Source organism: Talpa europaea, assembly GCF_964194135.1.
Source record: "Talpa europaea genome assembly, chromosome: 11".
Classification (NCBI taxonomy): domain Eukaryota; kingdom Metazoa; phylum Chordata; class Mammalia; order Eulipotyphla; family Talpidae; genus Talpa; species Talpa europaea.
In genome coordinates this window covers 3,114,992-3,127,237 of record NC_140078.1, presented here as the reverse complement: position 1 = coordinate 3,127,237, position 12,246 = coordinate 3,114,992, and the positions used below count along the sequence as shown (strand labels likewise).

General features: G+C 55.6%; 1 protein-coding gene across 1 annotated transcript in view; it reads left to right on the top strand.

Annotated features, from left to right (window-relative positions):
* Positions 1-10,777: 10,777 nt before the first annotated feature.
* Positions 10,778-12,246, top strand: part of FAM210B (family with sequence similarity 210 member B) — a gene marked incomplete at both ends in the record, with an annotated part of 4,411 nt that continues 2,942 nt past the window's right edge. Inside the window, one exon of the mRNA XM_084246606.1 lies at positions 10,778-10,858. Coding sequence (XP_084102732.1) covers positions 10,778-10,858 — 81 coding nt within the window. The remainder of the gene's footprint in view (positions 10,859-12,246) is intronic.

Here is a 12,246-nt window from a genome sequence, read left to right as displayed (position 1 = left end):
GTGGGGAAGCGACAGTGGCCATAGCTAAACATGGAAAAATGGGACGTAACAGAGACGCGCCATTGAGATAATAAATCTCGTCCCCAGCGAGTAGTAGGAACGGGAAGAATAAATAAGCTGCTCCTCCATCTCGATCAAAACATTGTAAAGAGTGGGGAGCTCTGGTGCAGGAGAGGTGGAGCCGCCTATTCCTGATAGGGAGTCAGTTGTAGAACAGTTTTGCCAAGTAGGGGGGCCAGTCTTTTTTAGCTATTATTGAGACATCTCTCTGGTGTCAATGAGACTGGTAAAAGATTTGTTCGAGGCAGAGACAGTTAAAGAAGGTCGGGTATTTGTAATAGCAGTTGCCCAGAAGGCTTGATTTCCAGAGCTGCCAAACCCTCGAGGGCCTCTGTTGAGATCGTGACGTTGGGGCCCAGAATGGCAAAAGTAACAACTGTGCAATGCGAGTATGAGGGGAGATCACAACATATTTATGGGCCATAAGCATATTCTTAATTTTGCCCGAGTAATTGGAGTCCACCATGCCTGGGAGGACAAATATTCCATCTATAGTAATGCTCAAACGCCCTGAGATTAGACCTACATAACCTTGAGGGAGCGGCCCGAAAATGCCCGTGTTACCAAGGCGTACTTCTCCAGAGACATTAAGAATTAATTCATGAGGAAGAGATAAATCCAATCCTGCGCTGCCTTTAAAAGCTGCCTTTTGGGCCTCCCGATGGTGCAGCAGTTGAGCGCTGGGTTGCAAAGCTGCCCGCAGCCTCTGCAGCGCCGATCCCCCAGCTGCTCCCCGGCCACCGGAGGAGGGTCCCACGTTGCGCGCAAACCTCTCCTGCCGCCCGCTGCTCCCCTCAGCAGTGTACTTCAGTCCTTCTGCCTGCTCTGCTCCCTGCTCTGCCTCTGGTGAATCCTCTCACCCTCCCGCGCTTTTGACTGTACCCAGTGCTTGTATAAATAAATAAATAAATCTTTAAAAAAATAAAATAAAATAAAAGCTGCCTTTAGATCGAAAATTGATTGGTGAGGTTTCCCCCCCTGAGGTTGGGGGTTTGGAAGGCTGGTCTGAGGCCACGTTGTTTGTGATATCCCTGGAGCTTCCATTTGCGACATGGAGACAGAAAGCTGGTTAGGGATATGTGCTGGGGCCTGATAACTGCCTTGATTTGTTGGGTGAATTTAGAACTGCAGTAAATTGCCCGAGGGCAACCTCACTCACAACGGGGACATTTGGTTTTTGGTTTGTCGGTCCTAGGAGTTTTACCTGAATTAGTATTGGGACAATTTTTACAAAAATGACCCATTTGTCCACACTTACAGCAAGGGGCTGTCGTTCGCAAAGCAGAGGCCGAGACCAGCGCCTTATGGGTTTCTGTTCCAATATCCTGGCAAGCGCGCAGCAAGCGCGCAGCATTTTTGCGATGGTATGAGGCTTGCCCACTATGGAAGCTAGCGCCTTTTTGCATTCAGTATTAGCATTGTTGTAAGCCCATTGTAATGTTAAAACCTGTTTTGCTTGTGCATTGTCAACTTGGCGATTTATTGCCCTATGGAGAGGGTCTACGAACTATAAATACGGTCTACAAACTATAGATAAGATTCAGAGGCTTCTTGTCTGATAGTGACGAAGTGCCCTCCCGGGCAGTGTCCTCAGGAACGCAAGCCCAGGCCCGAAAGGCTGCATCTGCTATCTGGGTATGTGCTCTCTCATCTAAATGTAATTGATCTTGTACAGTGACATATATGCCTTCGCCTAAAAGCATTTCCAGTGTGATGGGAATGTCTTCTGCCGCATTTCGGCATGCCTGTATTTCTAAGGAATCCCTAAATTCTTTTTTTTTTTTTTTTGTGGGACCCTCACCAGCGGCCGGGGAACGAACCAGCGCTGCAGAGGCTGCGGGCAGCTTCTCAGCCCAGCGCTCAACTGCTGCGCCACCAGGGGAGGCCCAGAAATCCCTAAATTCTTGATACCACAAGGTACATTTTGGTGCACTGAGAACTGTTTTTACCAACAGTTTCCAGTCCCATGGTGTCATCTGATAACTGCCACCTACTCCTTCAACGACTCCTCTTGTAAAAGAACATGAGATTCCGTTGTCCCGGATGCTACATCTTAATTCTTTAAAAATAGATAAGGGGATATTATCATGGGTCACACGACCCCTTTTTAACAGGAAATGCAAAAAGTCCCTCTTTTTTCTGGCCTTCTCTAAGCATTTTTTCAACTAACGTGAATTGACAGGGATCCTGAGAGACCCGTGGGTCGGAATGGTTGGAATGAGTCGCAAGAGACTGAAGTGCTTTAAGAATCTCTTGAAATTTATCAGAGATTTCAGTGGAGGGCGCCGTAGCACCCGCTACTTGATGAAAAAATTCCCAGACACTGTCCTCCAGTGGGGGCTTGTGATCAGGGTCAGAAGAGTCTGTTGAAGCTTCTCTAGCATTGTGGGGCGCAGGGGGTGGGGATTAGCTCCCTCTGAACTATAGCTTGGCTCTTTGGGATTCATGAAGGCTTCCTTATCTAGCAACTGAATAGCCGATTTACATAAATTCCATATTTTAAAATGAGAGACAGGTGTTGTTTCTAAGTCTCTCTGTCTCTCTCTGTGTTTTCCTAGACGTTGCCAAATTTTTAAATTTAAGATTTCTTCTTGAGGAATTTTATGATAATAGTTTTTCATTGCCTTTAAAAATTGAGTGATCTCCTTATCGGACACATCACATCCCTGAGTTGGTAGAAGAGCCCTAAGTTGTTCTTTACAGCTGCTCTGAGGGAGAGTGGGATTGTTGCCCATGTTTCTGAGAGAGAAAGGGAAGATTTAACTGAAAAACGTCACAGATTCTGGGTGTGTGGGCCCATTACCAGGCTGCCTGTCGTCAGATGCTGTCTGTGGACCTATCACCAGGCTGATTATCGTCACAGACGCTGGGTCTGTGGGCCTATTACTGGGCTGATTTTGAAGAAAAAAAAGATGGGAAAAAGACGACTGAAATACCTTCTTACCGCTTCGTTGCAGACTCTGCGTCTGTGAAGCCTTTTGGCCAGGCTTGAGAGGACGTCCAATTCCCTTCTCCGGGCTTTGAGAAGTGGGGTGCAGGGTCCCTGTTCGGGCGCCACTTGTTGCGTCAGGCAACATCACACTGACAAAGACACGGGAGTCGTGGAGCAAGCTGCACAAGGCAGGATGCTGCTGAGAGCAAGATCCTGGCCGGTTTTATTGATAGAACAATCACAGAGCATCAGCTACGTGTGTTAAGAGGACAAGGAGAAAAGGATGGGGGACACTCAGGAATGTCATCTAGGGCTTGGGGGACACGAGTCTGCTGACCATGTTATCAGCTTGATGACCAAGTGTTGTCATCGAAACTGGACCCCAGACCCCAGGCCACGGTCCTAATCTTATCAACAAGGCATCCACTGATCAGCTTCTGGGGTCCCTTGTCATACATTGGTCCTCGGCGCCCGGGGCGTTCCTGGTCATACCTCATGATGTGTGAGTCGGGAGTAAGTTTATGCATCTGTCCTCAGCACCCCAGGTGTTCCCGGTCATAGGTCTTGATGCACACCCTTCCCAGAGTGACCCAGCTTTCTGCTCTTGATTGATATGAAAGGCGACTTGCAAGGTTTGGCTCCTATGACTGTGACTGGACAGTTCTGAGCTTTGCGTAGGAACGCAGAACTGCAGGTAACCACAGCGGTGGCTGAACAGGCCGCTTAAGTCTAGCAGGCCCACATATAACTACATTTGGTGATATTCAGGTTCATCCGTATTCGTCCCCTGGGTGTGTGGAGGCCACTAAGAAGTCACTGTTCTAAAATAAAGTGACAGGGGAGAATGAGTCACTTAACTCAGAAGCATTTGTGCTTCTGATTAATTCAATGTGAAAGGAAAAGGCATGGAAAAGGTCAGCACACTTTTCCCTTTTTCCTTTTCTGTTTTAAAATCCAATCTCCTCAGTGCTTGTCTTGCTGTTTTTTCCCATCAGGCTGAGAATCCCAGAAGGAAGGGCTGAGGGGGCTTCACACATGGCAGGTGTCTGACGAGTGTTTCCCTGAGTTCTGTGAATTGTTCTAGATAATTAGTGAACCCAAAGAGGGGTTTGTGAGGACCCAAATTTATAGCTGGCTGGTTAGCAGTCTGGGTGACAACCTGGGGCTGGTGATTGGTGCCCGAACTGGGGTCAGTCTTGTGCCACTGGCCCCTGGACTTGTAGGATCTGACACTAACTCCAGGTAGCAGCGGCAGGACTGAGCCGCTCTGCAGGAAGCCCTGCTGGGGTCAGAGAAGGGCCAGAGCAGGTCTGCGCAGGCAGGGAGGACAAGCACCACCCTGGGAGGCTGGGGAGAAACGCAGCACGGGGTCCAACAGCCTGCAGTTCTAACAAACCCAACGGGCACTTCTGGTAGCCTAGAGGCCTTTCTTGCCGCCCCCCACCCCCCAATCTCATCTAGTTTCCTGGGGCCTCAGCAGCATCATCCTGCCTGGGTCTCCAGCACCAATTTCAACTAGCAAATCCTGACATTCACCTCCTTAGCCCTGAATGTCATGGTCGTACGTTATTCCCAGCATGCACAGTATGTGATGCCTCCCGCCAGGAGGAATGGCTCCCGACTTCCCCTCACAGCTCAATTTCTGATATTTATAGCTCCGTTTTTCAGTCCCTCTGTGGCTCTTAAGAACTTTAAGTGATAGACTCCACTGTCCACTTCTTTCAGCTCCCTGCAGGGTCTCTTGCTCACACCTCTTTCAGATGCTTCTTAGGGCCACCCTCTCCCCTCCCAGCCCCTCACAACCTCTGTCAAAAAGGCCTCACGTTCATGCTTCCAAACAACGCTTGCTTACTGACAGTTCTTTTTGAACTCTAGAGCTAAGTCTCTCATGCCTGGCCTGTGAATCCATTGAAATGTTGAAAACCAATAAATAGCACGCATATTATCATGGGGGAGAGAGAGAGAGAGAGAGACCAAGGGAGAACACGAGAGGAGAGGCGCACGAGGCTGCTGGTCTGCAGAACACAAGCACCGCGGTCCTTTCTGTCTCATAGAAGACCCTCAAAGAAAACTCCCAAAGGCTCAGCACCTTCCCTTCAGCTTCTTACCCCCGTCCTAGTTTTGCAAATCAGAGGGAAGTACATCTGTTTCGTCAAGTCAGGTGTTCGGCACCAAGACTGTTTTTAATGGTTTTTTAAAGCCTTATAAACAGTGCAAGGAAAACAACTCGGAAACCTTGTGTAGGGTAAGGAAAAGAATGTCAGGTTTTTCTGCCCTCCCGCCATCAGGAGAGATGATGGATCCTTGTCCTGAACGCATGCCTGATGGCGGCACCTGGAGTGGGGTGAGGGCAGAGGTAGATGGGATTCACCTGGGCTGAGACTGTGCTTTTAAGGGCGGCATCATAGGGACGCCAGCAGCAGCAGCAGCCAGGAAGCCGAAAGAGAAGCCGAGATCACCAGAGAGCCCAGATAGAGTGAGGATTTGCTGGGAGGCCTGCCCGCCTCCCGGCCCCCCAGCACTCCTGCCTGCTGTGTACTGGGTCAATCCCAATAAAAAGCCTGAAAAAACCACCAAGGGCTCTGACTCCTCCTTCACCCGGTCTGCATGGGACCAGAAAACCTGCACCGTGGCCCATTCCTGCCTCTACACCTTGACAAACTGAAGTGTGAGGGAAAAGTCTAGCTCCTTCCTCCCACCTCGCCCAGCTCTTCTCAGGGACACGATTCGGAGCCATCATCTTCCAGCCCCGGGCAGGACGCGCTGACTACTCACCACCCAGCGCTGATGGCAGCGGGTGTGCAGCAGCAGCAGCTCGGCTAGTGCCCAGCTCACTGCCAGGGGGACAGGACGGGACTGTGTACGCAGCTGAACCACAAAGGTTCTAGTAAACAGGAGCTGCGATCACCTGGAACGAAGACACAGGTACAAACACTGACGCTCCAAATCCCCAGACGGAAAGCCACTCAGCTGAGCAGAATAAATCATTCTCTGCCCTAACATTCCACTCCGACTTACCAATTCACTACATTCACATGGGCAGGATTTTTGCCGCCCCCGAGTCAAGGTTCTCTGCTCTTTCATGGACTCTATGATGATGTTTGTGGGGTCCCTCCTGGAACTCAGAAATATTTGATTTTTGTTAAAGATTTATTTATGCACACAGGAGCTGGGGTACAGGCCAGATTCCTGCGAGGATTCTCACCCAGAGACAGAGTGGGGAACAGAACAGGCAGACTGAAACACACTGCTGAGGGGAGCAGTGGGTGAGTCAGGAGAGGTCTCCTGTGCCATGGATTTTGCTCCCTGGCCGGCCGGGGTTTGAACTCATGCTGCAGAGGCTGCGGATCGCTTCATAGCGCGGTGCTTAATTAACCCCTTGTGCCACCAGGGAGGCCCTTGGTTTGTTGTTTTTTTTTTTAAATTCATTGCCAACTTTGAAAAATCAGGCTATTTTATGTTCTTTAAAAGCAGCCAGCCTGGTCGGGTCCGTCAGCACCTTCTGTGTCCTCAACACTAATTGTCTCATGGTTTTGGGGTTCAGCATTTCGGGTTGGACTCAAGCCCGCGGTTCTGCGGTCTGGGTGGGTCTTGGCTGATCTTGAGCTTGTGCAGGGCAGCTGCATGGGGCAGAGCAGCTGGCTCAGGACGGCCCCCGCTGGGACCTCCGGCAGGCAAACCTGAACGTGCTCGCAGCGACCCAGGTTCTAAGCAGAGCAGAGCTGCCAGGCAGGCCTCTTGGGGTGCCCCTCAGCACTTGCTTCCGCGGCCTCCTACCAGCCAAAGCAAGTCACAGGCCAGCCTGGGCTTCCGGGGTGGAAAGACAGACTCCACTCCAGAGCAGGGGGGAGATCAGTCCCAGCTCTGCCGTCCAGCTCCCAGTCAAGGAGTCAGCAGACAGGGCCGCCTGGGCACACAGCCCGCTGGTGACCACATGACCAGCCAGAGCGCCGGGCCGGGGACGATGCCTCCCCCACAAGCCTGGCCCTGCTGACTCCCAAGCACAACTGTGAGCCCAGAACAAACTCCCACCCCTTCTAGCCCCAAGACCCTGCAGTGTGCTGAGACCACGCCTCACACCCCAGAGAGCATCTCCTTCCTACTTACTGTTTCTTCCCCCAACAAAGACCCCATGTTTCCTGGGAGAATGGGGGGGGGGGAGCTGTGAAAATGGAGATGATTATTCAGAGTTGGAAGCAGAAAAGGAGCAGCCTGGGGGTGTGGGGTGGCCTGGCTCCACCTCCTCCCTCACCCACTTAGTCCCCCCAAGCCTCAGTTTCCTCCCCTGGCCCGCTGCGCTCACGCACGGTCTCCTGGGAGATGATCTGCTCGTCCCTCCACGCATTTTTCATAAATGTGGACCCATTTTGGTGTAACAAAAATGAAAAAAAAAAAAGTCAAAAAGCAATGCAAAACAAAGCCACACGCCCGCCAGGCCTCCGCGGAGCGCGGGGTCACCCCGGGTCTGCCTGGGAGCCGGGCTTCCCGCCAACCGCCCCTCGCGCGGGTCCTCCGCGGGCTCCGGGCCCGGAGCTGGGCGCGCGGCGGGCCGGGGAGGGACTGCAGCGCCACCTGCTGGCGAGGCGCCGGGCGCGGGGTGCTGGGGTGCTGGGGTGCCGGGGTGCGCCCGCCGGGCTCCAGCCGCGGACGTGGGGGCCGTTCCCCGCCCCGACCCCCCGCCCCGCCTGCCCCCGAGCCCGCGCCCCGCAGCGCGCGCCGCCTGCGCGCCCAGGTCCCTTTGCAGAGGGCGCGGTCGCAGCCGCCGCGCGGCCCGGGACCCCCAAGCTGGACCCCGGGCGACCCCGACCCCGCCCGGGAAGCCCCCGCAGTCGCCGAGGGCCCCGGCGCCCCGGCCCTCGCCCGCAGCGGCCTGGAGCCCGTGCGCGCCCCCGCGGCGACGGTGCCAGCCCGGGGCTGCGTCAGGGGCAAGCGGGACCCCCGGCCCGCAGGCAGCGCCCCGCGGGGCGGCAGGGGGTGCGGGGGCGTCGCCGCTGAGACGGTCCTGCGGGCGGGCGCGGCGGGACCCGGACAGCAGGCGCTGGGGATTCCCCGCCGGCCTCGCCGGGACTGAACGTTCTTAAACCGCAAGCACACCCATGAAATCGGTACCAGCACCCCACTTCACCCCACTCCACCCCACTTCACCCCACTTCACCCCACTTCACCCCACTTCACCCCACTTCCCGGGTGAGGACATGCGCCCAGGGAGAAGAACGAACTTGTTGGGGGCCCGCAGCCAGCGATCCCACCGGGACTCCAGCGCCCGCCGCCTCTGGAGCTCGCAAAAAGTGCTGCTCCCCAGAGAGGAGCTGCCAGCCAGGGCCCTCCCTCCCTCCCTGTCTCCTCAGAGCCTCTCGGAAAGGGGCAGCTAAGCAAACCAAACGGCTCCCCTACCCCAGAGCCCCTCCATGACGCTTCCACCGCCGCCCAGCTCCTCCTTAGCTGGGGCCTGGGCGCGCCCCAGCCTTGCAGGGACACCCGAGAAGCGCTGGGGCTGAGGAGCTGCGCGCGGCCCGCACTTGCCAGGCCAGGAGGGACCGGGCTGGAGCCCGTGGCCCCGCCACCCTGGAGCCCCCCCAAATCACACTGCGCAGTCTCTCAGCCGCCCTTTGCGCCCATGTGCCACTTCCTGCCACTCGATTGTATTTATTTGCTCGATGCCCGTCTTTGCAAGGGCAAAACACACTGGAAATGAAAACCGGATCATTCTCCCCGGGCACAGAGGACGCGAGGCCACCCTCTCCCCTGCCCCAGGTCCTTCCCAGGCCCTGTCACTGCAAATTCCTTCCCTGCCCCTTTGTGGCACGCAAAGCTTCTGAAAGGCTGCAAAGCCTCTTGCCTGGTTTGTTTTTTTGTTTTTTTGTTTTTTTGTTTTTTTTCTCGAGCTGGAATGTTTTTCCTAAGCCCTCTTTGAAATGTTAACACCAGGAAAGTCCAGGTCAGGCTGACCACAGAGACACGGGAAGTGGATTATTCCTTTGGAGAGAGACACTTAGCAAGCACAAGTGGCCGCCCAGTTCTCCGTGGATTTAGGGTGAACCGTGTGACGAGTGACACCCTGCGGCCCTGCTTGAGAGCCCGCTGTCCTCTAGCCGGGCACGTGCCCGGCAGCGGGAAGGGTGCGCGTTCTCTGCCTGCAGTCTCTCTGCTGGGACGCCTGCCATGCGCATCACATCCTGGCTTGGTGCTTGTAAGAAAACTGGTCTCTTTCTCTTCTCTCCATTGTGGAAAGGTGATCTGGGATGGCGGGTTTTGTTTTGAATTCCGTTTTCCCAACACCTCCTCCTGTAGAACCAGAGGGGTGGTTTCCCCCTCTGGTTGGGGTGGTTCCGCAGCAGCTGGAGCTTGGGGTGGGCACTGAGTGCTCAGAATGTGTTTTTTGTTTTTTTTTTTTAGATTTATTTATTTATTTATGCCAGCACTGGGCACAGTCAGAAGCGCAGGAGGGTGAGAGAATTCACCAGAGCCAGAGCCAAGTACACTGCTGAGGGGAGCAGCGGGCGGCAGGAGAGGTCTGCGCGCCATGCGGGACCCTCCTTCAGTGGCCAGGGAGCAGCCGGGGATTGAACTGGCACTGCAGAGGCTGCGGGCAGCTTCGCAACCCAGCGCTCAACCGCTGTGCCACTGGGGAGGCCCCAGAATGTGTTTATTGAATGAATTCATGAACTTGCTGGCTGGGAGTTTCCGATTTTATGTTTCACAAGAAGCCACTTTCTTATTGTAATAAGAAAATCCACTGGGCTTTAAAAACTTCACAATGGCCGATGAAGCGGCAGATGCTGAAGGATATTGATTTTATTTCCTGTTGATGTCAAGTTTCCCAGACAAGCTTCCTTAAATCGCTACCGGTGACGGCTGCAGAGGCTCTCATTAGCCACCATTTCAAACATCATACCAAACATGGGAAGAAGGACAACTGGAGACATCACAGTCCCAGCTAAACCAGCTCCTTCCTAGCTTCTGAGAAGCGACCGTCCATCTCACAGGCGGTGGAGAGGCTCTCAGAGCCACAGCAGCACTCATCGTCCAGCAGGCTGCCACTTACTCTGTGGGTGGAATAAAGGCCACGCCGTCCACCTCTTCTCGGAATGAAGAGAAACAGCAACAGGACTCAGCTCACCCCATCGGCTCTCCGGGCCGGCGGGTGCCAGGCCCTCTGCCAGGGACCCCGTGCGCATTACTTCTCTTCCTCTTCAAGTAATCCTGCAAGGTGGGCACCATTATGTTCCTATTTCATTTTATTTTATTTTATTTTTTAAATGAAAGCTGCATGGTCTCTCTTTTTTTTTTTTAAAGATTTATTTATTGATTGATACAAGCACTGGGCACAGTCAGAAGAGCGGGAGGGTGAGAGAATTCACCAGAGCCAGAGCGGGGAGCAGAGCAGGCAGAAGGACCGAGGTACACTGCTGAGGGGAGCAGCGGGCGGCAGGAGGGGTCTGCGCGCCTATATTCCTATTTTACAGATGAGAAGACTGAGGTTCAGGTGTGGAGCGCCTCGCGGGGGAACCCAGCCGCTATGACTGAAAAGCCCCTGTAGCCTGGGGCCCCACGTGCTCAAAAGCACCCAGCCCCGTCTTTGAGTGCCCAGCTGAGGTTCCCACTTACGTGGGAAGAAGCTTCCGACAATCCAACCCTCCAGTGTCCACGTCACCCCATGGCGTGTGACTCTTCCCAGCTGGGGGCAGGCAATGCCCCCCGTAATTCCTACCTCCTGGGTGTGATCCCTGCCCCTCGGCAGGCTCAGGGCCTGGGACTTGCTTCTGCCAGCTGGACGCAGCCAGGATGATGGTGACAGTGACGGTGATGGTGACAACGCCCCGACGAGAGCGAGACATCTCCCTCACGGCGTTGAAGCTGCCCGTTGTGAGCTGCTGTGGGGAGAGCCTGCGGGGAGGGACTGCGGGCAGGCCCTGGGAAACGCGGAGCCCTCGGCCGCCAGAGAGTGAGGGCTCAGTCCCACGGCACGAGATGAATTCCACCAGCGACCTGCAGGAGCTGGGATGTGGGTCTTTCCCCAGGGGAGCCCCTGAGGCGCCTGCAGCCCCCCACCACTGGATGGTGACACCCTGAGCAGAGAGCTCAGCTAGGTGCGCCCTGACTTCCAACCTGCAGAGACCATGAGGCCGTGGTGTGTGTTGTTTTAAGTCACTACTTTTGGGGGACTTTGTTACACAGTAGTTAATCATTCATGCAGAGCTGTGCCCTGACTGGAGGAGCAGAGATGAGTCCCCCAAGCGCCCTGTCCAAAGTCTGTCTCACCCACGGGTCTCATGAGCCTAGCAAATGGCCGCTGCTTGCACACACACACACACACCCGCGCACACACACGCAGCAGCCGTCTGCTGCCCAGAGGGGGACAAACACCGCGTGAGCCGCGGACATCAGCTCCCGGTGCCCTCAACAAGGCTGAGCCAGGGTGGTCACTGCCTCCATTCTACATACGAGGAAAGTGGGGTTCAGAGCGGTTTATATGAAAAGGGCCCAAGGTCACACGAACAGCGTGTGGCTGGGAAACTAAAATGAGATCCATGACCCGCTTCTGTCCCTCCAGATGGCCTCTCACTCAGAGCCCAACTCGTCCCACAGACGGAGCAAACACGTCCGGGCGCACCTGCCCCGGGTCATCCTGGCAGCGGAGGCCTCACTCCCGTCCGCGGAAGGGCGGGTCGTCCACCTGCACCGAATACCGCTTTCAGCGTGCAGTTGGGGCGCTTAGGTTTTCTGGTCCGTCCATCCCCCCTGAAGCTCCCGCTGCTCCTGGGGGTCACTCAGAGGATTCCAGCAACTGCCGACGCCAGTGCCCACATTTTTTAACTCCGTCTGAGCGAATAGGTAAACACACCCACCAGTTTCTCAGGTGTCACCCGCTTCTGTAGGGGGAAAACCCCACAGGCTGAATTCCCACGCTCGCCTCTGTGACCACAGACTAAATCAAGCCGCCAAGCGGGGACTCTGCGCTGGCCCGCCTCCAGGCACGCCCACTCCGCGCTGGACCCGCCTCCAGGCACGCCCACTCCGTGATGGCCCCGCCTCCAGGCACGCCCACTCCGTGATGGCCCCGCCTCCAGGCACGCCCACTCCGCGCTGGACCCGCCTCCAGGCACGCCCACTCCGCGCTGGACCCGCCTCCGGGCCCGCCTGCCTCGCGATGGCCCCGCCTCCGCGCACGCCCATCTGCGCTGGCCCCGCCTCCGGGCACGCCCAGTCCGCGCTGGCCCCGCCTCCGGGCCCGCCTGCCTCGCGCTGGCCCC